A 25,448-nucleotide genomic window follows, 5' to 3' on the forward strand; every position below is an offset into this window, starting at 1 on the left:
AGTATGCATATGTTTAAACTTAAAACGTTAGCTTCATTAATTTGTATTTTAAAGATTCTGCATTAGTACAGTAAGGGCCCAATCCTATCCAACTTCCAGCATGAGTGCAGCTGCAGTGCAGCCTCAAGGTAAAGGAGCAAATGTTCCCTTAACTTGGGGAGGCCTCTGTGACTGCTGGCTGCCCCGGCACTGAAAAGTTGGATAAATGTACTAATTGGGCCCTAAATGTACTAATGTATTAGTACAGTAAATGTATTATGTAAAAAAATGATGCCTTCCATCTTTTTAGATTCTAAGACTATTAGAAAAGAAAAACATGGGAAGAGTAATCAGTCAAGCAACCAGTTGTTAAATAATGGTATGTATCATAAATGTCAGGTAGGTAAATTATTTTTAAAAATAATTTACAGAGTATTTCAGTTTTGTTTAAGTATTGGTAAATGTTGCTGGTGAATGGCAAGGCACATTCAAACTCTTCCAAATGATTAGTATTGCTCATTTTATTTTTGGATTTTCTTTAACGATATATAGGTCATGACATTCAACCCTTGCTCTGTGATGCAAGTATCGTATTGTTAGGGTTTTGCTTTTATGAGGAAAAGGGAGTCATTGCAAATGTAGATCTGCTTAAAACGAAAAGTCTGAGGTGTGAGCTTCTGACATGTTCAATCTCAACAGTTTGATACCAGCTGTTCTCACTGAGAATTGCTTTTTTGCACTCTGTAGGGATCACAGGAAGCTGCATATTTGCTGCTTTCCAGCCAGGCCAGAAGAAGTAGGACATTTTGTATAACATGAAAGGAGATACTTTTGCATTTAGTAAATATAAAACATTGGTATTAAGAGTTTTGTGGGAAGTACATTAAATGAAGAGTAAATATAAGTGAAAGAATTTTGTTTAAGCCATTCTGCCCAATGTTGAATAAACACAACAGAGATCAAATGTGTACACGTGTGAGCTGGGCAGAAATGGGTTAAGCAAGGTGAAATAGACCAAGGGTCTTCACTACTTTAAACTTTGATTCTCTTGTCGATGTTTTCCTTTCTGTGGGGAAGCTCTTAGATAAGTCTAAGGGCATCTGTTGGGTGGATTAATTAAAATAGAAAAAGTGCTTTCTTCAGTTCTAATTAATCACCTCTCTAAGGAATCCTTAAGCTCTGAAAGGGTCAGAGCCCCTAATAGTTTGAAGTACCCTGGAAGGAGAGGTTATGGTCTGGGGTTGTGTGCCATGGATTGATCATCTCTGACCACGGTTTTCTTCTCCCTGCTTCCCAAATCTGCTGTGTGCTGCAGGGAGATGGAAATAAATAACCTATCTCATATTATATGCCCTTTCCATATTATGTTTCAGCTTTTTTACTGTGCTGGTTTTCAATCACTGGTTCATACATGAATTGATGACCAAAAACTAGCTATTGGTGGGGCTTTCACAGCCAACTAGCTACCTCCCTTCCTGCCTTGCTGGTCCTTGCAAGGCATTCTGGAGCACGGCCTACCTTTCTCTGCCATTCTGCCATTCTTTTTCAAGTACCCTTAAACGTCCTGTTAAGTGTCCCTAGGAGTACGTGAATACCAGGTTGGGAACCACTGTTTTACTGGTATGTAGTTTACAGTTCGCTTACTCTGATAGTGTTTACAAAAAGGTGGTGAAGACCAGAATTTAAAAAAGAATAAAGATGTATCTTATGATCTTTTACTATGTTTTTATTAAATTAGAGACTACAGTTCTTTGGTAACAATTAATGGTAGGTTATTTTTCAGGATCTGGCCTCGAGTAAAATCAGACAAAAGTATAGTCAGACACCCCCCTATGTTTAACCCCTGATTTATCTGAGGGTCATAGAAAATTCCATGATTGTTGGCTCAAAACCTGCTCTTGACTTATCTGTGGGGTCGACTTATAGGCGAACGTCTGCAGTGTATTGTGAAACCGGGAAACATAATAATAGTGGTGTAGAAGATTTGTAATGGGTGGTGAGAAGAAGCAGAAAGAAATATTGTATGACCTTGCAATCTTATGCATTCCTTCTCAGAAGTAAGCCCCATTGATTTCTTTTGAACTTACTCATGTGAATAAGTGTAGGCTTGCAGTCTAAATTTATCTCAAAAGCTGGAAGAAATCTATAAGTAGTCAAACAATGTTGTTTTCATAACCAAAAGAGATGAAAACATAAAGATTTGAGGGAAAAAAGCCATCTTCATGTTGACACACATTAATAATAATCCAAAAAAGAGTGACAAAAAGATGTATGGGGAAAACTGAAAGAATAAGTAGCATCCAGAGTAGTTTGCTTTCCTGGCCCTCAGAATGCCTTATAAGGCAAAAAAAAGTCACTTCTGGTTTCCTGAGGAAACTGTAAGTTGCCATTTTTTGACTGTTTTGGCCATCCGCGTGCTGCCTCTGCAGGGCTGCTCAGAAAAGCCTTCGGAGGCAAGGGGACAGTGATCAGCAAAGGCCCGTTGCATATGCAGCCTGTCGCTGGTCAGAAGTTGCTAAGTGACATTGACTTGTATTGTAAAAGGCAGGAAAATCCAAAAGTGGGGGATATCTAAAGTGTTTACAACACATTAATAGAGTGAAGTATTGTCAAAGAAATTGAATTACTGTACTTAATCAGAAATGAAGAAAAAATGCTGAACAGGTGCATATTCATAAAAGAATGGCTGTGACAGAATTTATTGAGTGTGGCTGGAGCACCCAAAATGCCTTATGTGTTTTAAAAAATAAAAACCCAGAGTCCTATATGCCAATATATAATCAGTTTTTATATGTCTATGTGATGCTAAGCCAAAGATTTCAAGTGAGAAAGCCTGGCAATTGTCACATTATGTGCTGTCAAATAAAAAAGGCAACTATCCCATTAGTAGTGTCTAAGATCTTGCAAAATCTCTTCAGCAGTGATCATACTAATTCACAAACAGCACACTTTCTTTTGTGTCTGTGAGACTTGATAAAAAGTTTGCACCTGAACAAGGAGAAAATTAATTTCAAATACAGTGTATCATAATCTAGACCTTTTTTTTGAAATAATAGCCTCCGCAAGCATAATCAATAGTTTTAAAATAAACAAAAAATAGTAATTTTATAGTGATAAAAGGGGAATGATATTGGGAAGTAACAGAGGAAGACAGTTCTAAAATAAATTGCAGTTTAAACTTTGTTTAAACTGCAAAGATTTTCTTATGTAAAAAGTACACTTGTATTTCACTTGTTCATTTAGCTTCGGAAGCTGAAACTTCCTTGCCAAATGTGTTCCTAGACACTCTGATCACTGCAAAAATATGAAAAAGGGACACTAAGACCAGCACTGATGGAATGTGTGTTCCATCAGTACAGGCTACCGCAAAGCAGCCATTAAGTGATTTGGGGCAGCGCAAGCTACCAGTGGGAAAACCGGAGCCTTCCCGCATATGCCAGGGTTAATTAGGAGGCCTGCCAGAACAGGTAAGCCTGGTGCAAGGGGTAGAACAGGGTGGGGAAAGGATGGGAGGGGGTTAAATGGGGTGAGGCTGGGTAGAATGGGGAGGAGATGGGGTGGGGCATGAACAGGCATGGACTGGCTGGGACTGGGTTTGGCAGTGCTGGCACAATATTGCTGATACAGGTCTGAGTTGACCCATAGTGGCTGCTGGGGTTTACCCTAGAGCAAGAGGAGAAATGTTTCCTTATGCTAGGGACACCTCCAGCAGCTAAAGCACCGCTGCAGAATGCAGCAGAGAGCACACTGGTGCTGCTGCATTGCTGCATGGGTGTTTTCATTAGAATTGGGCTGTTAGGCTGCAATCCTGTACATACCTGTGTGAGGCCCATTGAACTCAATAGCACTTACTTCTGAGTATACATGCAAAGGATTGTGCTGTTACAACACAATACACTTCGGTTACTAGTACAGCCTGAAAACAGTGATATTTTGCAGTGATATTTAGAGTAAAAATTCAACACATGAAGCTGTACATAATTGTAAATTACAGTACTCCAGAATCACTCACAAACTTAGGCTTGGGCAATGGGATTTTGATAATCATTTCACTTGAATCAACCTGGGGAGGAATGGCAGCTATCATCCAGAAATGTGAATCTGTGTTTGCAAAGTGTACTATGAGTGTGTAGTAGTCATCGTTGTCATAATAATAATACACTATCTAGCAAAGCCACTAGGTGGCAGCATGGTATCATTTTAGTGATATGATATATACTGGGAAGCATGGATTTTGAATGCATAAAATACCAGTAACTGTGCACTAAGGCAATTGTGCACTAAGCATCTGAAATTACTTTTCTTTTGGAGCAAGAGTTTCTTCTGCTGGAGCAAGGTACTCTGAACATTATCCACAAATAATTGGCACAAATTACCAGTACAAACAGGGATTGTCCAGTTATACCTAATATGGGGCAGTGTACGACACACTTTTTGGGGGTCTCTCATTAGTGCCAGTATGGTGATGTGGAGAGTGTTGACTTGAAGTGGGAAAAACTGAGTTCAAATGCCTCCTTAGCCATAAAGCTTACTGTGCCAGTCACTCTCTCAGCCTAATTTATCTTATGGGGTTCTTATGAGGTCAAAAGGAGGAGCTGTGTGCACCACCCTGATCATCTTGAAGGAATGCTAGTATATAAAATGTGAAAAAAATAAAACTATGAATAAATAATTGTATATATTCTCCATTCCCAGCAGCTCTACTCAGCTTGAGAATGCCTGTTAGCCTTTCCCTACTGATCTGTCTTGCTACTGTTCAAGCTCCTAAAAGGGTAAAGGGGGGGCAGTAAGGGTTGCAAAGCGGTGGAGGGGAAGGAAGAGCAGGATAACATATTCTGACTTTTTGTTTATGCACAGCTTCATTATAGTGAGAATGAACTACTGTATTTTCCATGACAATATATCTTGCAGTATTTATGAAGGCAGTAGAAAAGCTAAACCTTTGGAGTGGAAGAAAGGGAAAAAACACCACATCGTAAAATCTATAAACAGGTCTTACTCTCAGGATAACCCACTGTTGTGTAAACCTATTGATTGATTCATATTCAGCATCAGTTGAAGGAGTAGATAGATACAAAAGGAGGGCAGACTCTGCAAACTTAACACTGTGTAAAATTGACCTATTGTGTCAGTTGCAGTGTAGATAGCCTAATATAAGCTTATGTGAGAAAGTTTCAGTGTTAAGTGGTCTTTCCATTCCTTTTTTAGAATATTTTAACTGGGATGACTATTTGAAGGAGACGGGATCTCTAGCTGCTCCTGCACATTGTTTCAAACAGGTAAATAATTTACCATAAAAATATGCTTAGGCATTATGTTTGTGTTATACACTGATGGTGGAATAAAGAAATGGTCTTGTATTACTCATGTTGTAGCTTTTTGATGTTGCTTGCATTTGTTACATGGTTACTTACTGTACGTGCTTTATCCACTCTTTCAAATATTTTGAAAACGTTAGACTTTTGAAATATTGTTACATAAATGAAAGTGTTTTTCTTTGGAGATATTGAACCTTCAAAGATGTCTTAAAGCTTAGGCACAAAGTGTGTTTTCTTGGAAATAAGTTCTATAAACATCAGTGGCATAACTTGCATGTAAAGAAATTTTAGAGCAAAGGTGTAATCGTAGTATCTATACCAGCGATTTTCAACCAGTGTGTCATAGCACACTGATGTTCCACAAATGATCTGCAGGTGTGCCACAGGCATTTGAGGGAGGGTCATTTATTAGTAGTACCATTGGAGGATGTGAGCCCCCTGCCAGCAGTGTGATGAACCTTGACAATTTTTGCACCTTTATGACAATTTTTGCAACATTTGTTCCCGTACCTTGGGGCAGTATTGCAGCTCCATCGGTGCTGGAACATTGGTTAGGATTGGACCCAGTTCAGGCAATCATTCTTAAGTATGGTTTAGAACGGTGGTTCTCAAACATTTAGCACTGGGACCCACTTTTTAGAATGAGAATTTGTTAGGACCCACCGGAAGTGTTGTCATGACTGGACACCATCAAGCAGGAAAATTTTTAACAATCCTAGGCTGCAATCTTACGCAAGTTTACCCAGAATTTAGTCCCATTTACTATCATTGTTAAAAACATATACAGCAGGGGCGCTCACACTTTTTTGGCTCAAGAGCTACTTTGAAACCCAGCAAGGCCCGGAGATCTACCAGAGTTTTTTTTACAATGTTTGCACCATCATAACATATAACATTTATGTGTACAATGTATGTTGGTGTACCTTGAGCCCCACTGAGTATAAGAGGACTTACTCCTGAGTAGACATGCCTAGGATTAGGCTGTGAGGCTGCAATCCTAGCCACACTTACCTGGGAGTAAGCCCCATTGAGTACAATGGGCCTTACTCCCGGCGTTTCCTCCCAGAGGCACCTGAAGGGGGGGGTCGGCACTCCGCGATCTACTCATTTTGCCTCACGATGTACCGGTACATCGCGATCCACCTATTGAGCACCCCTGATATACAGAGTAGCCTGTTAAAAAGTACAGATCTGTAACATTTCCCCAAATGCAGTCACATACCAGGGTAGCATCAAGTCTATTATATTAAAAGTAAAATATTGAAATGAATGGGGACCTGCTTGAAATTGGTTCATAACCCACCTAGTGGGTCCTGACCCACAGTTTGAGAAACACTGGTTTAGAAGATTATTGTGAATGAGGCTCTTCTCCCCTCAGGAAACTAGTTATGTGGCAAGGGTCTTGCTGCTGCTCACATGGGTACCTCAGTGAGAGGTCCACATTGCTGAGGGAGAGTGTACCTTTGTGGAATGAGCAGTTGCAGGGGGCAGGAAACCATTGGAGGTAGACAGAGTTTTTAATGCTGCCTCATAGCTGGGCTGGATTGAGGTACCCTGTCTCCCTCTCTGAAAATGGTGAGCCAGAAAAATACTGTTGAGTCTCTCTCACCTGATAAGATAGTTCAATATATGCCATGCCTTTCTCTTCATGTAGTCTAGAATTCCACCGAACAATGATTTCAAAGTGGGTATGAAACTGGAAGCTCATGACCCTCGTAACATTACCTCAGTGTGTATAGCTACAGTTATTGGAATCACGGGTGCCAGGTTAAGATTGCGACTTGATGGAAGTGATAACAAAAATGACTTTTGGAGGTTAGTGGATTCATCTGACATACAGCCAATTGGAACCTGTGAGAAGAAAGGAGGAATGCTTCAGCCTCCATTAGGTAAGAAAACATGTTCTTATTTTGATATATATGAAATCTCCATTTGCTTTGAAGTCATGGTCTTATCAATATAACTGCAGCTGTAAAGGATTCCAGCCAATAAGTAATTACAGAAATAAAGAATAAACTAAATTTCTTGTATTCTCATGTCTAAGGCTTTTTGCATTATATTTTCAGAAATCCCTTGTAAATAATGATAGGCACTGTACCTCTTTTACATGTAAATATAAATAGCCAAGGATTGTCTTGCTGAGGGGAAGTTTTTGGGATGTGGTATGTCTGGTTTAAAAAAAACTCCTGACAGTATGCACTGCAGCACAATCTGCACAACTTTCAAAGAATTAAAATAAAACTCAAAAAGGTTATGCAGTGCTGCAGAGGGAGTAGAGTGGAAATAGCTGAGTTCAGTGGTTCTCACTAAACACCAGGACCCACTTTTTACAATGGTTATCTGTCCAGGATCCACCAGAAGTAATGTCATTAACATTAATGGTCAGAACTGACATCAACAATGCAAACACATTTAACTCCTTTTTACCGGTCTCCTCTCACCTTTTCTTCCCTTGCCAAAAAAATCATGTCACTGGGTTCAGGCTCCCAGCCTTCCTTCCACCCTGAACTGAATCTCATTCGTTAGCTAGAATTACTGCAGCTTGGGCAAAGCAAAGAAGAAAAGCAGCAAACAGCAAAAAAAAAGAGACAGATTGTTTATTTTCAAGGGGGCACTCGGGCAGCATGTCTCTCCCTCTCTCTTGTACTTATCACAACTGGTCACTCTCCCACATCTTCTCAGTTGTTGGGGCTTGGGACAGCTGATCCAGGGTGCCAGGCTTATCTCCAGACTCCAGCACAGCCTCTTCCCCTTCTGAGCATCAGCTGTGCTCCCTTCTGCTGGCTGCCTCTTTCGTGCTGGTCCCAGTCATAGTGCCACATCCAAGAGCCCTGCCAGTGAGTCCCTCTCCAGCCGGCAGACCCATTTGAAGCTTGGCTCTGTCCTGTCTCTGCTGGCTCAAACAAAGGCCAAAGCAATCTCAGCAGCTCACCCTCCTTCAGGTTGGGTAAATGCTCCAGGAGCCCCGTCTGCAAGCTGCCTTTCCAGCTGGCAGCTTGTGCCCATTTAAAGCTTTGCTCTGGTTATCTTCTTGTTCCTGGCTTGAGCAAGGGTTAGGTTGATCTTGGCGGGCTGTCCCCCTTCAAGCCAGACACATGCTCCACGATTTGAAGCTGTGTGCCAACTGTGCAGGCCCTGTCTCTCCTGGCCATCCTGGGTCTCACATGGGCCAGGGCGATTTCAGTTCACCTTGCTTCAGAGCAGTGGCAAGGTCCTGGCCACCAAGTGCTCCCGACCCTGGCTCCCGACCCTGCTGCCAGAGTTGGAGCGAGTGCCCACCTGTGGGCAGGGCCAGCAGCGGGGCAACTGTGATCCACCTAAATGGGCTCACAACTCACCTAGTGGGTTGTGACCCACATTTTGAGAAACACTGGCTTAGTTGGTATTCATGGAATATGCATATCAGAAATACACTGGTGTATTTGTCAGGTGCATGTCACTTGGGCCTCCCAGGAGTGTCATGAAGTGCTGTAAAGCATGTTCACAACTAGTCTGGAGGAGGCTGGCAAGGATGCGTGCTGGCCTGCAGAGCCCAGATCCGGCATCTGCAGTGCCGAAAGTGGGTAAGTTTGCAATAGCTGAGGGTGGCCAGAGCAGGGGGTTGGAGAGGGTGGTGGGAGGGAGGAATGGGGTCCTCCCTCCCCATTTTAGGTGGGGGGAAGGCGTGCTGGTTGGTGGACTGGGCTTGGGAGGGGGATTGCACTGGCCTTGGCACCTTAGGCTGAATCCTAATCCCCCCTCCTTGCCTGCCCAGCATTGCACCTGGCTGTTTGGATTTGTGTCAGTGGTTTCGGGCTCAGGGGTAAGATAAATAACCCCTTACTCCAAGTTTTGCCACAGCTACCTTCTCAGCTGTCTTGGGTACAGTGTAGGCCAGTTGGTCTGCCTGTTCCAGCGCTTGTTAAGATTGGGCTGTAAGGCTACATTTGATAGCTTTCATTGTGCAATGTATGACTCCATATTTTTAAAATGTTAGTTGCATCACATTGCTACTATCTTTCTTTTGTATTTTTTCTGGAAAAGGTGGTCAATATTTGTAGCATTCATCCTTCATGTTTAGATTAGCAGGATGATTAGCAGGAAATGTGCAATCCTAACCACATTTTCCTGAGAGTAAGTCTCATTGAACAAAATAGGACTTACTTCTGAGTAGACTTGGTTAGGATTGTGCCCTGAATTGCTTTAATAGTTTTAGACTGTAATCCTAACCACACTTTCCTGACAGTAAGCCCCATTGAACAAAATAGGACTTACTTCTGAGTAGACCTGGTTAGGATTGTGCCATTAATTAATCACTCAGTCAATTAATAGCTTAATATATAGGTCCTGTTAACAGGATGTTTTTTTGCCTGTCGGTGAGATGGAATGAATGCCATTGTTTGGAAAGAAAACTGCTTGAATTTAAGTGTTTCATCATTGCCTATGATTGAGATTTGCTATTTTTTATTTCTTCAATAATGTTTGCCAGATATCATTAGTTTGCTGCTCAGGACATGTCATTTGTCACCTACCCTTTAATTGAGCAAGTTTGGGAGATGAGCTTTTTGACTAACTTTAGCTCCTGCACTAAGCTCCATTGTGCAGAATTTAGTGTCTCAAAAGAAAGTGCATGCAGGCCAATCCTGCCAAAAGAGGCTTTGATAAAAGACATTAGATCGCATTTTGTCCTTTCATGTTTTCTGAAGATAGGCTGAGTTCCAGTGACCAATTGCTGTACATAGTTGAATACATTTTTGAAATATTTCTGCTGGCGGTTTTACAGCATGTTCTTCATAGGCTAAGCTAGAGAGCTAATTGTGTGTATAATTGCCTCCTGCTAGCTTTCTACTAAACCAGCCTTTCTCAAGTGGTATGAAACCTTCTGGTCCCAGCATCCTGTTTCTCATAATAAAATATGAGTCAAAACGCTACTTTTCCACCTAACTTTATCCATATTACTTCGCACATGTTGCACCAGGCGCTTAACTTGTTATCACTTAATTATAGTTGAAACCTTGAATGGAATGTGTGTTTTGGCAACTATGCACATATATTAATAACCTCATCAATTCAGATGTATCCTGTGGAGCTAATACCTCCAGTGTAGGCTCTTTGGTTTCTTGAAAGGTGTATTTTGCAAATCTGTTGTACACACTTAATGTACTGTTTTGGATTTAGGGTTTCAGATGAATGCATCTTCTTGGCCAATGTTTCTTCTAAGAACACTAAATGGAGCTGAAATGGCACCTGGAGCATTCTTTAAGAAGGTAAGAAATTGGATTGAAGCTGCATTGTGATTGAGAATTCTGGGATGCTATATTTATTTACTGTATTTCTACCCTGCCTTTCTCCCTGAAGGGACCCAAGGTGGCTTACAACAGTGTGGGGAAATATAAATAACATAAAATCATCATTAAAAACACAAATTGCATTAAAACCCTTAATTGTTCACAATTAAGAACATCATAAAAATAGCAATAAAATATTAATACAGTAAAAAGAGCACAGCAGCAATCTGCTCTCCTCTCTGTACTGCTCTCTTCTGTATAAAAAGGCAAGAAAGTGCTCTAGTCTAAGTGCATGTGTGCCCCTTTTATTAGGGACATGCTATGTTATTTAGAAACAACCCTTAAGTTTAGTCCTATCTGGATGCCATGGTGATGTTACATGGATGCCAGCATGACATCTGTACTATTGTAAGCCCATCCTGGCAACACCACATTGACATCTTACCGAGGCTGGCACAACATGGGCCAAGTGCCAAGTCTTCCCTGTCAAAGCAACTGCTGGTGTAGTCCTTCCTGATAAGACCCCAGTGTCCATAGAAACACCAACTCAGAATTATATCCAGAGTGGCATCCTTACATCCGTGTGTCATCACTGTGATGTCTGCATCATTTTCGCGTCATCAATGTGATGTCCAAGGAGCCAGTCGCTGCATCCAATTGGCCCCAACACTGAGGGCTAAAAAAACTCCATCAGGATGAACTGAGCAAGGGCAGGTGCAGAAAGACCAATGCTGGGGGACGACCCTTGCCAACCATTAGGATTGATCAATACAGCAACAGGTGCCCCCCCAACTATGTGGAGAAGCCTGAAGGACACTACAAACAGCATCTGCAGAGACCTCCAGCAGAATTCTGTGAAGACAACTGTTAACAAAATATCTTGCCATGTTTCTTGTGGAGGACAAGAGACAGTTTGTGCAAAGTGCTTCTTTTGTGTGCTGAGTAGCCTTTAACCATGTTTCCTATTACCAAACTTCCCCTTTGATGGACCAGAGAGATAAAACCCCAAGCTACATCACCTGAAATGTAGACTCATTGAACAGGGCTTTAGGACTGGGGGTTAGTATGCTGAGATCAGTTGCCAGGTGTAGTCTGTTTCCTGTGAAAATGTAGTATTTTTGTTCGTACATCAAGATCTCACTCAGCTGTGTATCTGTGTGACAAGGAAGAATAGGAAAAATAGGTAACAATGGGTTACTTGGGTAATGTGTCTACCTTTCAGATTCATAGGCTGCCCATGTTTTAAGTTTTTTAAATGCTCTAGCCTACTTACTGCAGTTTGTGACTCTGTAAGATCATGCACACATTATATGTCATAGCATATATCTTTAATGCCTGGGGCAGGTCCATTTTATCATGTAAAAATGTTTTTGTTGACTAACATAGGAAGTTTACTGAAAACAAAAAAAATAAGTGTTATATGACCAGAAGTATCAGCAATTTGTCATTTTAAAACATTCTGCTTTATTTTCTTTTATGGTGAATCCATATGCTAGTCACTTTTGTCCAGTTGTGATTTTCATGTTCCGAGTGAAATTTTATTGCTATGTGGGAGTCTGCATCTTTTGTAATGGAACCAATACAACTTTACATGCTCATTCTGTGTAGGTGTTTCTGTAGCTCAAGAATATACAATGAAACAGCAGGTTCTGTAGTTTTTGGGTACCATGTTCCTTAATCTGTGGTCGTGGATGTATGCCTGTCAGAGATTCTCAGATTATACAGAAATTGCAGGGTGCTAGAGAAGGAAATGATGATGCACAGGGGGGAAAAAAGGACATGGGGACAGCAGAAGAGGGATGATGAAATAGAATAGGTGAAGATTGTCGAATGTGAGGTCTTGTGAGAAGAGGTATCTAAAGAAAAATAGATGTGGCCGAAGTAACACTGTACTAAACCATATCACATTACAACGAGTGCCTTGTGACTGCTTTATCAGACAGTTTAAATTTTTCTAGCTCTTTCTTCTCCCTTGGTACATAACATACTTTATGAATCACTCCCAAAATTGGAACAATAGATATATGGTCATTAAGGAGGAACCGGTTTGATTTGATCAGAAAAGGTGAATCTTATAATAAAATTATTTATCATCTTAATGACACTGAATATTTTAGAATAGACTTCTTACTTCTTTATTCATATTGTATACAAAAGAGTTGAACATAAAGATGTTAATTTTCCCCCACTGAACTTGCAGAACAACTAAAAAAGTGAGGAGGGGGCAACAAAACTCCCATCATGGTAGCAATTCATCATTTGAGAATCCATTGAAATGGTATTATGCAAGTTTGAATGGCTTTATAAGAGAGTCTCCTGCTAGTTTAAAACGTGCCTTAGACAGAATCTTCAAAGCTATAAATAGTCAATTCATGGCCTCTGACATTGACAAGTGTGACACTGGAAACTGTTTTGCCTTTTTGCCAACACCAACATTTTACTTTTTGCTCCATTAGGAGAGTAAAACCATCATGCTGGATGGGGATTACAAATACTTTAAATAGACTTTTATACCTGTTTTTCTCTGAACTGGTAACTATTCAAATCGTTCTAAGGAAACAAATATCTTAAATACTCTAAGTCAACCAGCAGTATTTGTTTTTTATTCTCTAAACTTTTAATTCTTTAATTATCTTTAAACGCCACAAAATATGCCATTTAGCTTTGCAGGCATGAATTTTTCCCAACTGAGGAGATCTGGGCTATGAAAAAGGTGGGGAATGTCCACATCTTTTGTGTAGTTCAGTGTATCTTTTTGGGGTGTTAGTACTCTAGAGCACCATGGTTATAGCAAATGTGTTTTCTTCAAGATTTCAGATGTATACATGTTTGATTCTCTTTATGTTGGTAGGAACCTCCAAAGCCTTCTCCAAACTGTTTTAAAGTTGGAATGAAACTGGAAGCAATAGACAGAAAAAACCCTTATTTAATATGCCCTGCAACCGTTGGGGATGTTAAAGGAGATGAAGTTTTCATTACCTTTGATGGCTGGCGAGGAGCATTTGACTATTGGTGTAAATATGATTCTCGGGATATCTTTCCAGTTGGATGGTGTGACTTAACAGGAGATGCTCTGCAACCACCAGGGAACAGTGGTAAGACATTTTAGCTGCCAGCTTCCATAGTCCAGGTCCACCTGGCCTTGCTTAGCTTTTAAGGCTTTGATTAAACTGATAAGACAACCTTTTCTAGATATTTTCTCTCATGGTAATTTTCTCATCAAAATATAACAGTGTAACAAAAATCTAAAAAGAATGAAGTTAAACCAAAAATATTTTTTCTACTAGCTTTCCTAATATTTATTAATTTGATATTATTAAAAATATTTATATTGTATATTGCATACATACAATATGTGTATTGTATTTATATTGTATTGCTTTTCATCAAAACAGTTCACAGTGGTTTATATAACAACCTACATTATCTTGATGCAAGTCTTATAACAATACTGTGATGTAAGTAGACAGCAAGGTTTTCATAGCAGAGTTTACTAGTTTAAGATAGTGGAACATTTGCAGCACAACCCTGTGTATCCTGTTCATAGGAACTTACTTTCAGGAAAATGTGATCAGGATTGCAGCCACGCAGCCTAATCCAATCCACTAGTAGTGATTGCCCATAAAAGGGCCTCCTGCATCATGACAAGCTGTATACTGCTGGTCCATTGGTGAGGTTGCAGTAGCCTCATGCACAGCAACTGCTATGGAGCACTAGGTAACTGGCGAGGGAGGTGGGAGGAAATAGGGTTGAATGGGGGCAGGGGAGGGTGAAATGGGGTGGTGATGGGGCAGGGAGAAGGGTGTGGATCAGATCTGGGAAGGGGGCAGTTATGATAGCAGTGGACGCCACCACCAAATCTTAAACCCCCTTCGCAGACCAAATCCTGCAGCCTGGGTCTATGTGAACCTTCCCCAGCAATTTTGCTGGCTTGTGTCTGAGTAGGCTCCTCTGCATCACAAAGGCTTACACCCGGGTACAGGAACAAATTTTCTTTTACCCAGAGGAGACCTCAGGGACTGCCTCTCCCTGCAGGATGAAGCATATGCCATTTTGGCACGGCTGCATCAGCAGGGGAAGGGAGAATAGGATTGGGCTGACAGTTAAGCTGCTTGTTTGTTAAATGTGCCATGATTTATTTATTTAATTGTATGGCAAAATGCAGCATCATAATATAAAATTCACAATATACTCTCTAATATAAACAACAAACAATAAATTATTAAAACTCACACAATGAATAAAATTACATTGTATATTTTATGTGAGCAGTTACAAAACAACTACGTCTATGGTCAGATATCTGAGGGCCCAATCCTATTCAACTTCCCAGCACTGGTGTAGCCACAATGCAGCCCCGAGGTAATGGAACAAATGTTCCCTTACTTTGAGGAGGCCTCTGTGACTGCCTCTCCACCAAAGGATGCAGCGCATGCCCCATTGGCACGGCTGCACCAGCACTGGAAAATTGGATAGGATTGGGCCTTAAATCATCTAACCATTGGACAGCTCAAGCTGATGTAATTCCTGCAGGAAGCCAGAATATCTTCTAAGAGGGCATTCCATTGCAGTATGATGTAAAGTTTGTGGAACATTCCCATAGTCACAATTAGGATAACCAACCTGCCCCCATTTGTTCCCAATATTGACACCTCCCATGGTTAGTACGAATTCGGTTGAGCTGTCTAGTTCCTCCTTGGAAGATCAAAGCAATAGGGACATTGCTCTGGATCAGACACTAGATTAAACAGGTTTGGGTTTTGCCATGGTGTTGTTAGGCAAGCTATTAACAGATGAAGAAATTATCTGTAAAAACAAGAACTCTTGTGCAGGTATTTTAATTTGTGAAAAAATGCAAGTCAAATATATAATAATTTTGATTCTGAGCATTTACACTGTTAGTAGTGTAACACTGTTCGATTAGGATTAGCAGAACTGGTGTCGTTTAGGGACTTAAGGCACAGTCCTCACCAGGTCTACTCAGAAGTAAGTCCTATTTTCTTCAGTGGAGCTTACTCTCAGGAAAGTATGGTTAGGATTCCAGCCTAAGATACTGAGCTGCAAATCAGGACTTCTCCTGGTCAAATCTAACCTCTGCTATAAACACAGTAGGTAGCCTTAGGCAAGCAGGTAGCCTTTCAAACTCAGTAGGTAGCCTCTCAGCCTCAGTAGGTAGCCTCTCAGCCTCAGCTCCCTAGCTGCAATATGAGGATAATAAACAGACACATACTGTTTTTGTGAGGTAATACAGATGAAGTGCTTTGAGTACTCTGAAAGGGCAATATACATCCTCCTGTTGCTGAGGAATCAAAATCCCCCCCCACACTTTCTGAAAAGAGAAGATGGGAAGTCATAATCTGAGGAGTACAAGCTATGTGGAAAAACTGCTTCTTAAATAACTTAATAAAAGTGTTGTGTAACTGGTGGCCTTGTTTAAACAACACAAAAAATGTTTTAATCATGTAATGATCTTTTGTTATGTAGTCTATTTGTCTCAGGGACATCTATGTGAAACATAACATTCCTGAATCACATTTCCATGGGAACTCAGAGCGTACATAGAGAGTTCCTGTGTAAACGGACTTGCCCATTCACGTGTGTTTTCATTTAAATGAATGGGAAGCTTCCTTGTGCAGAAGCTTCTTGGTCATGTGCAGCTAGTCACAGGTTTGGTTTTGCTGATTGGTTTTTGCTTGGATTCTGTAGGCACTGTTTTCAGATATCATTATGATCATTCACTACTACTGAATCTGCCATTTTAAGTTACACATGCAATATAAAATGAACATGCTTCATTAACATGATAACACAGATGCAGAAGGAGTCTACTCTTGCACATCTGCAAGTGAAGGATCAGCTCAGCCTCAAGTTTGGCATGTGGCCATTGGATGTGCTAATCCAATATAACCTATTTCCCTCTGCACCAGCTGTGTATGTGCATTCAAGCTTTGAGCTACATTCCCCTTTTAACTTCTGCTTTATGAACTATACTATTAGTGGAGAACTCAAGGGACAATGTCTGCAGCACATTTTTATTGGCACCCTAATCCTGAACACATGTAGATGCATTCTTTTCAAGCCCTTTTCATTTCAATGAAACTGACTTCCAACTATGTTTGGCCTTTTCAAATGGACATAATCATATGGTTATGGTTAAGCTTTTTATCTGGGATAGGATAATGGACTAACTTTCCATTGAGGTTCTGAAATTATACATGATGTGATGAAGGTGCTGTATTTTATGCCTTCTTGCAACACTTTACCATAGTGAACATTACATACTTCTTGCAAATGATTATAAATTAATATATGTATGTGTACTGTTGTTTTTTGGATGGTTTTTTGTTATATGGTTGTCACAGTTATGTCCATAGCACAATCAAGGGGGTACTCATACCACTAACATAATGTCTCTGTAATTACTCACAAATGCAACTGTTTTCTCACTAAAGTACACTAAAAGATGGACTTTTGTGGTTCCTGCACAAGAACTGTAGAAAAGGAAATTAGTTGTCTTGAGTTCATTCCTGTTTTTAACAGAGTTTTGGAAATCTGAATGCTTGGTAATAGTTGGATTTCACTGTAACTTGGAAAGGATCATGGCTGTATAGATCCTGAAATAATGGGCAGATATAATAGACTCTTGTGCTGCATTCTCCCCTCCCCCCCCAAAAGAAAACCATGCACGCTCGCACACAAAATTATGGTGCCTGTGTCTAGGAATTTGATTATTTTCGGTTTCCTGAACAAGATTATTCATGGGCCTGGATTTAGAATGTTTAGACCATAATCTCTCGCTAATAATTTGAAATTGTCTGAAACTATTTAGAGTAATTTAGAGTGATTGGTAGAAGCAATTAGAGAATCCTAAATGCTATTATATGATGCATTATATAGATAAGAATGATCTGGACTATTAGAAGTATAAGCAACTCTGAATGCAGGAAAGCATGTTAACATGCTTTGCTTCCATTATTTCACCCCCTTTCCTGCTGTGTTGCAAGGATGCATTGTAGTTTATTTGAGAAAGACTGTCTCATTTCCAAAGACCTTAATAAAGTTGTTACTTAGGATTAGAGAGTGCCTAACTTGACTGCTGCCTACCTAGACTGCACATGAGAGACCTGAATGGTTGATATCTTAATTGTTTTGCCCAGGGCAGCAAGAAACAAAATGCTTTTTATTTTGTTTATGGATTTGACAGGGCCATTGTGATGCAGAACAGTGACCTGAAAAGAGCAAAAGTACTTTCTCTCACATTACACCCTGTATATTAATTGCCGACAGAGGCTGCTTTTTCCCTTTTTATTTCACTGATACATTTTAACGCATCCTGTTGAGTTTGCCAAACAGTCTTCAGGTTTTGGGCTGCTGTTGTTAACTTTGTCTTCAGAGGCACCCTATTTTTGGTTGGTTGGCAGCTAAATTTTCTTTGTATGTCCTTTCACTTCTTTCCAGATTCTTTGACCCTGTGTAACCTTTGATCTCTTTCTGAAGGCAGGGGTTAAGGAAGTATGAGCAGGTGACTGATGGTCACTATCAGTAGGGACAACAGACAATATGTGAACTGCTTTAGCAGTCTCCACTCCACTGGGTTTCCTCCTCCTTCTCTTCCTCTTAAACCAACAGATGCAAATAGCTTCATCCTGATTTGCTAGCATATTTCAGTGCCTGCTGCCCAAGCAGCAGCATGGGCTTTGTTGCAGATTTGCTTTCTCAGTAAAAAAAGCAATTCTATCAGATTGAGTCTGAACCATCTCAGTGGCTAACAAATGACATTTGCATCTCTGGAATATAAAGGTAGGAAGCCTGTTTCAAAAATATAACTTTTATATCACATTAGAGCAAGGAATCATTATTGTTGCATAGCCAGGCTTTGTTTAACAAGTACTCTCCGTTTTTTTCAAAGAGTAGAATGTGTATCTGTGTGTGAAAGCTTGTACCTGCATTTTTACAACCTGTGGATTGAAGTTTGTTTTCTTTGAGCTTGGGGACAATATTGACACAGTTACTGTATAGTAGTGTGCATTTAAATGTACACAATTAATGTCAGTGCGGACAACAATAAATTATAGTGTAAGCATATTCTTATAACCTTTTAATAATTACTTCTTTTGCCAACGAGTAATGTTAGAAAGAAATGCATTTGAAAGTAATAAAAACTTTACAAGTTCTTCTATTAGAGAAGGAAGCCTTTAGGATCCAGTCCCATAATATTTTGATCCTAGGTGTGTGTGTGTGTGTGTGTGTGTGTGTGTGTGTTTTCAGTAATGATTTGATTAACTGTTTGGTTTCTTCTGCAATAACTTCTTGACATTAAAGGCTTTTAAAGTTGATTTACTTGCTGCCAGGTATACTTTTTTTAAGGAAAACATATATGTGTGGCATTTCTCTCTCTCTCTCTCTCTCTCTCTCTCTCTCTCTCTCTCTCTCTCTCTCTCTCTGTATGCTTGTAAATTAAATCTCTGTTTTTAAAATGATAAACAAAATATTTTTCAACCTTATTTTAGTTAATGTTTTCTAAACATCAAAATGTGCAGAACATATCTCATGAACTTTATCACCAGATCTTTATGTACACACTGTTAAATGTTCAGTTTGCTAGAGTGGTTTTGATACACGATGTTGACTAATTTTGAATAGTATGTAAAGACACAAACATACACACAGCAACACTTATCTAGTTAGCAAAAAATGCATCCTTAAAAATGACCTGTGCATGTGTTATATTCAGAATATTCAGGTATATTCAGAAATAATTTCTGCTGGCCCATAATTACGTCTTAGACGTAAAAAAGTTAAAAAGTTGATAAAGTTGTTAGTTGAAGGATGCAATACAGAAAGTAAACACTAATATTTGGACTTTGCTATGCTATGATATAGTTAAACATCCCCAGCTTCGTAGGGCTAAGCCAGTTTTCCCTTAAAATGTGTGTCACACAGTGAAATCTCTATTTCTGTTGCCAATTTGCATTTCCTTTATGTGAATTTTTGCCATTATTGCCCAAGGAGAACAAACAGTTCTTTCTTAATTTAAAATTGTATTCTGTTACCGTTGAAAAATGTGTTCAGTTTGTCCAAAATTGTACATTCTCAGTTTTTGGCAAGTAGTACAGTTTTCTTTTCACATTGAAGCAGCTGTATTTAGACATGGGGAGACATTATTTTAACTACTGTGGAACTTTTAAATCATTTTGGAATTCTTCTTGGTTACTTTAAAAAAAATCAGAAATATGAACACCAAATGTATGCCTTGTGCAAAATTCCTCCTTTTTGTGCAGAGTTCAGTCTTTCAATTGATATGTCCTTAACTCACTGTTATGCTCCCAAAGGAATCCAAATATTCGTAGGTGGGTTGGAGAAGAATCATAATCCAATGAATCAGAAGCAGGAACAAATGAATGTTTTACTGTTCTTAAAGAGTTATCTTGAATATTCTTACATACATTCAGTTCACAGCAGTGGGATCTATGCAAGAGAAGTTCCTGGTGCATTGGCCAGAATTTCCTTTGCAATAATTCAGTTAGCAAAGTTACTTCTGTAAACTGGTTAGGTCCAAACAAGAGTCCAAACAAAAAAGAAACTACCTGGTCTGCTTCTCTGCCTGTAGCAATGACTATATCTACAGAAGCTGTATTTTCAGAGCAGAAAGAGAAATACGGTTACCTGAAGAATATTTTCAAATCAAACTGCTGGCAAAGGCACTCCTTTATTTTCTTGTTGAGAAGTTGGCAACCCCATTCTAAACTGTGTGCGTGAAGATAGGTCATTGTAAGCATATTTTATAGCAAGGGTAGGCAAACTTTCAACATTAGGGATCCTCAACCTTTTACAATTGTATAGAAGAGGGAATTTCAACAGGTGCAGCTTGTCATCTTTGAGATGACAAGCTGCACCTGTTGAAATTCTCTCTCCTACACAATTGTTAAAGGTCCAGGATCCCTAACATTGCAAGCCCCCCCCCCCCCCTGTTTTACAGAGAATTCATCATTTTAGGGTAGTGCCACTTATGGGTATATTTAGATTCTGATACGTGTATTATTTTTACTTTCCTTTCAGTTTCTGTTACAAAGAATAATACAAAAGCCCAGTTGTCCCCTTCCAAAGTGACTCGGCGTTCAATGCAGTCTCCACAGAAAGTTTCTGCTCCTGTGCCGAGAGGCAGGAAACCTGTTCGGGGAAAACCACCAGCTCTGTCTGCAGTTCTTACGAAAGGCAGGTCTCCCAAAGATATTCCTGTGACAAAAAACACATCTCATAAGGAAAATCTCAAAAAAAGGAAAAAAAGCTTGAAACCAGGCAGGAAGGTTAGCGAACCTGTTTACCTTCACGTTTGTTGGCCAGAAATGTCTTTATGTTTTCCTGGGTTGTTTTCTGCTGTTTGCTATTTTTTAAAAATTACTTCAGTTTATTTTTTTCAATTATTATTAAACATACATGCACCAAGTATGTTACAGAGCAGAGTTCCTGTCCCACATACCTACAGATATTTAATGCAAGTTCCATATTTTATTCTTTAGTATGTTAGATGCAAGGGGAAGTATATCTGCTTTTAGACTGGCAAACCTCAAAATGCGCTCATTCTCTCCTATTTCTTTCTCAGTATTTTTCCCAAGACATTAATTCAGTCTTTACCCAGCAGAAACCTGGCGTAGTTGGAGAACCAGTGAAGTTGCCAAAAACGATCCTTTAACTAAATTTCTTGTGATTCTCTGCCTCAAGTGATTTAGGAAGAAATTTTTCAGAGCAGGCTGGCTTTGATGATGATGATGATGATTATTATTATTATTATTAATATACTGCTTTTCAACTAAAAGTTCACAAAGCAGTTAACAGAGAAAAATCAGATAACTAATGGCTCCCTGTCCCAAAAGGGTCACAATCTAAAACAGGGTTGCCCAAACCCTGGCCCTGGGGCCACTTGCAGCCCTCAAGGCCTCCCAATGCGGCCCTCAGGGAGCCCCCAGTCTCCAATGAGCCTCTGGCCCTCCGGAGATTTGTTGGAGCCTGCACTGGCCCAATGCAACTGTTCTCAGCGTGAGGGCGACTGTTTGACCTCTCGTGTGAGCTGTGGGATGAGGGCTTCCTCCACTGCTTGCTGTTTCACATCTGTGATGCAGCAGCGGCAGCACAGGAAAGACCGGCCTTGCTTTGTGCAAGGCCTTTTATAGACCTTGAGCTATTGCAAGACCTTCATTCATTCATATAAGTTCATCTTTAATATATTCATTTATGTAAACTTATGTAAATTTATTCAAATTTGAAATGTAAATTAATTCTTTTTTTCAACGGCCCCCGACACAGTGTCAGGGCGATGATGTGGCCCTCCTGCCAAAAACTTTGGACACCCCTGATATAAAAGATTCAAAAGAACACCAGCAGACAGCCACTATAACAGACACTGCTGGGGTGAGGTGGGCCAGTTACTCTCCCCCTGCTAAAAAAAGGAGCACCCACTTGAAAAAGTGCCTCTTACCCAATTAGCAGGGGTAATTAATAGTAATTAATAGTACTTGTCAGGGCAGATTCATATGCTTGTGTCATTTGTCACAAATAGTAATGAGGAATGAAGTCTATATTTGCCATTCTAGTTTCAGCAACTTTTCATCTGTGGAAAAATCATGCAAGTGGAGCTTTGCTGATGCTGCTTTCTCTAGCTGTTGCCTGGACACTTGAAACAACCGTTGCAATATGGTCATGATGCAATATAGTCATCTCGAGTTGACTTTTTGTGTGGTAGATGAATGCTTATGAATGCTGGATATATGTTTCTGTCCAATCTAGTGTTTCCCAAACTGTGATTTGCAACCCACTAATGAGTGGTGACCTGATTTTTGGCCTACTGTGATAAGGAAGTTGGCAAGCATCATGGCTTACAATACAGAAGTTGCTTCTGAGTTGTGTTGGTGCACAACCTGCATCATTAGTCACATAGCATTGAGCTGTGGCCTATAGCTTCCTGGTCGTGGCAGACACACAATCAACCAAAAGTTGGGTTGCGAACTACCAATGTGGCATGACCCACAGTTTGAGAACGCATATATTATGAGACGTGACACAGTGTGGCACAGCCAATGATGCAGGTTGTGTGCCTGTGCAACCTGGAAGCAACTTCTACATAACATCCCATAATGCCTGGTGGCCCCGTAGTCGGCAGCCGGCTCATAACCTACTGTGCACAATGGGGTGGGTTGCAAAGCCTGAAAGTTTGGGAACCACTGATATAATCTATGTTGAGATCATGGTTCTTACCCTTGAGGAAAACTTTTTGAAATTGATATTGGGACTAGAAGTCCTAAACTGCAGTTTTGACAATATTTTGATTATAGTGAAGAGAGAGAGTAGTCTAGTTTTAGCATATGATAATCTGAAGGTGGTCTTTCTTTTTGCAAAGGATGCAATTGTCTTAATTTAACAAAATGCTAATTCTTTTTTTCTTTTCTGAACAGAAAAAAATCTTACCAGTCCAACCTCCAGGATTTTCTCCTCCCCTTATTTCTGCAAAAGTGGACCCACAGATACACACAGATGGGCCAGGTATTACTGGTGCAACAGCAGCTGTCATTTCAACAGGTAAACCAATCTGTTGCATAATACTTAATGATATATTTTCCAATTTCACAACCAGCTGTTTCCAAAGTTACTATAAAAATACTGCAGATTACTATAGTTCTATATATATATAAAGATAAGTACTACAGATATAACGTACTGCAGTGGAAAAAGTCATTTACAGCACAATCCTATCTTGTGCTGGAACAGACAGACCAAGAGGCTTGCGCTGTACCTAGCGCAGAGTTTCTCAAACTTTGAGGGAGCTTTACTCCCTCAATAAGTTCTTGCAGGGGAGGCACTAGGGCAGCGATCCTGGGGATCACGTTGCTAAGGAAGGATGAGGAGGATTGCTTTGCACTTACTTCAAGAAGACAGGGCTGCAGGAGGTGCAGGGAGCCCGAGGCTTGGAACTTTCACTAAAAGCAGGCGCAAAGCACTTCGGTTTTGCAGGAGGTGCTTTGCACCTGCTTTTAGTGAAAGTTCCAAGCCTTGGGGAGCGCTGTGCAGGGCTCCCCGCACCTCCTACAGCCTGCTGCAGCCCTGCCTTCTTAAAGTAAGTGCAAAGCGCCGCCCCCCCCTTAGCAACGTGATCCTGGGGATCCTGGGAATCACGTCGTGGCCTCCCTCCCCTTCCCCCCTTAAAAGGATGGGGAAGCATTACACACACTGGTGGGTCATGACCCACCAGTTTGAGAACCTCTGATCTAGCGCAAGGGCACCAAAATGGCTCAGCCAGAGGTAAGGGGAAACTCTTCCCCTTACCCCCAGGTAAGCCACTGCATCCCCTATGGGTCTCCTTGGACTTGCACCACCTCCAGAGGTGGCACAAGTTCGAGGAAAGCGGAGCAGCTTGGAGCTGCTTCGCATTGCTCAGGAATGCGTGTTGGGTTCCAGCATAACGTTCGGATCCTAGCCCCACCTCCCACTCCCCTGTCCGCCCCCAGGACCTCCCTCTCGCCTCCTCCCCGCCCACCTCAGAGCCTTGTATTGCCCGATGCAAGGCTCGCCCCACAAGCTGCCATGGAGGCTGGATGCAGCCTCTGTGCTCCAGTTCACCTCTGCACTGGCGTAGCTCACTCCCGAGGAGGCGCAAGTGTGCTTTTACGGCATGTTTGTGACCCTCCTAGACTGGTACAAGGGACATGCACTAGCCTAACAAGAAGTTAGGATTGTGCCCTTGGATAAAATGGATTTCTCAGGGTAGCTAGTTAAGAGGCTTTGGGTGCAATCCTAACCCACTTTCCAGCACCAACATAAGGGCAATGCAGCTCCGAGGTAAGGGAACAAACGTTCCCTTACTTTGAGAATGCGTTCGTGAGTGGTATCCAACTGTAAGATTCAGCACATGTCCCATTGGCACAGCTATGCTGGTGCTGGAAAGTTGCTTAGGATCTGGGCCTTAGAAATTGGACCTGAATCCTCAGTTTACTTATGGGCTTGAACCCCATTGGATATACAGTTTTGTTGGTACTGTCTCAAGAAAGTAGCAACTTTATGCATGAGAAATCACTAAGTTAGTGCATACAGTGGTTTTAGAAAGATAGCTGGCTGCATAGCGTTTGTGAACTTTGCTAAGTAGCATACTAACCTATACATAGAGTTAGTACTGTTCAGGCTTGTATTCTAAATTTAGTCATTACATTCCAATCTTAGGCGTATCTACTCAGAAGTGCCACTGAATTCAGTGGGATTTACTCCCAGGTAAATGTCTAGGATCACAACCTTAAGGTAAAACACTGTATTTATAAAATGATAGTTTGATGCACGCCTCTCTTCAGCCCAATCCTAGCATTGAACCATTTGATCCAGTTTGGTTGTGGAACCTTATTTAACTGTGCTTTAACATAAAGGCTGAGCAGCAAAGCACACAGCCTCCACAACAGAGGTCTGAATTGCTCTGTGAAGGGAAAGGCGCTGATGTCTTCCTGTCAGATTTTGCTTTTTGGGCAGTCAGCAATTTGCTTCTTGTTACTTCATAGCCCACATTCTCCTTTTTTCTGTTTCCTATTGATCCTTCCTTTTATCTGTTCTGCTCCTTTATTGTGATCATGTGGCCACAGTGGCAAGACCACATCTACTTCTCTGTAAACAACAAAGAGCAAGAGTTTATGTATCATCCCTGACAGCAATTCATCATCTAACCTTAGGTTCTTTCTTAATCTGACCTTCTTATCTTGAGATGCAAATTAATGGTATGCCATGAGTTCTCTGTGTATCTTGAAAGATTTTCTGCTATGAACTCCTTGTTTAAGAATGTCTTGCCACAGGCTCACTAACTGACTTCGGGCAAGCCTCTTTCAACTGGAATTGCCTATCTGAATATTAGAAT

General features: G+C 40.7%; 1 protein-coding gene across 4 annotated transcripts in view; it reads left to right on the plus strand.

The window, feature by feature from the left end:
* The window catches only part of SCML2 (Scm polycomb group protein like 2), a 62,749-nt gene that overhangs the window by 20,189 nt on the left and 17,112 nt on the right, over nucleotides 1-25,448 (plus strand). For all 4 annotated transcript variants that reach the window (XM_066620782.1, XM_066620784.1, XM_066620783.1 and 1 more), the window contains 7 exons: nucleotides 290-358; nucleotides 5,188-5,258; nucleotides 6,952-7,186; nucleotides 10,455-10,543; nucleotides 13,416-13,659; nucleotides 20,624-20,871; nucleotides 23,014-23,137. In XM_066620782.1, the coding sequence (XP_066476879.1) occupies nucleotides 290-358; nucleotides 5,188-5,258; nucleotides 6,952-7,186; nucleotides 10,455-10,543; nucleotides 13,416-13,659; nucleotides 20,624-20,871; nucleotides 23,014-23,137 (1,080 nt within the window). The remainder of the gene's footprint in view (nucleotides 1-289; nucleotides 359-5,187; nucleotides 5,259-6,951; nucleotides 7,187-10,454; nucleotides 10,544-13,415; nucleotides 13,660-20,623; nucleotides 20,872-23,013; nucleotides 23,138-25,448) is intronic.

The sequence above is a fragment of the Tiliqua scincoides genome, chromosome 3, assembly GCF_035046505.1.
Source record: "Tiliqua scincoides isolate rTilSci1 chromosome 3, rTilSci1.hap2, whole genome shotgun sequence".
NCBI classification, from domain to species: Eukaryota; Metazoa; Chordata; class Lepidosauria; order Squamata; family Scincidae; genus Tiliqua; species Tiliqua scincoides.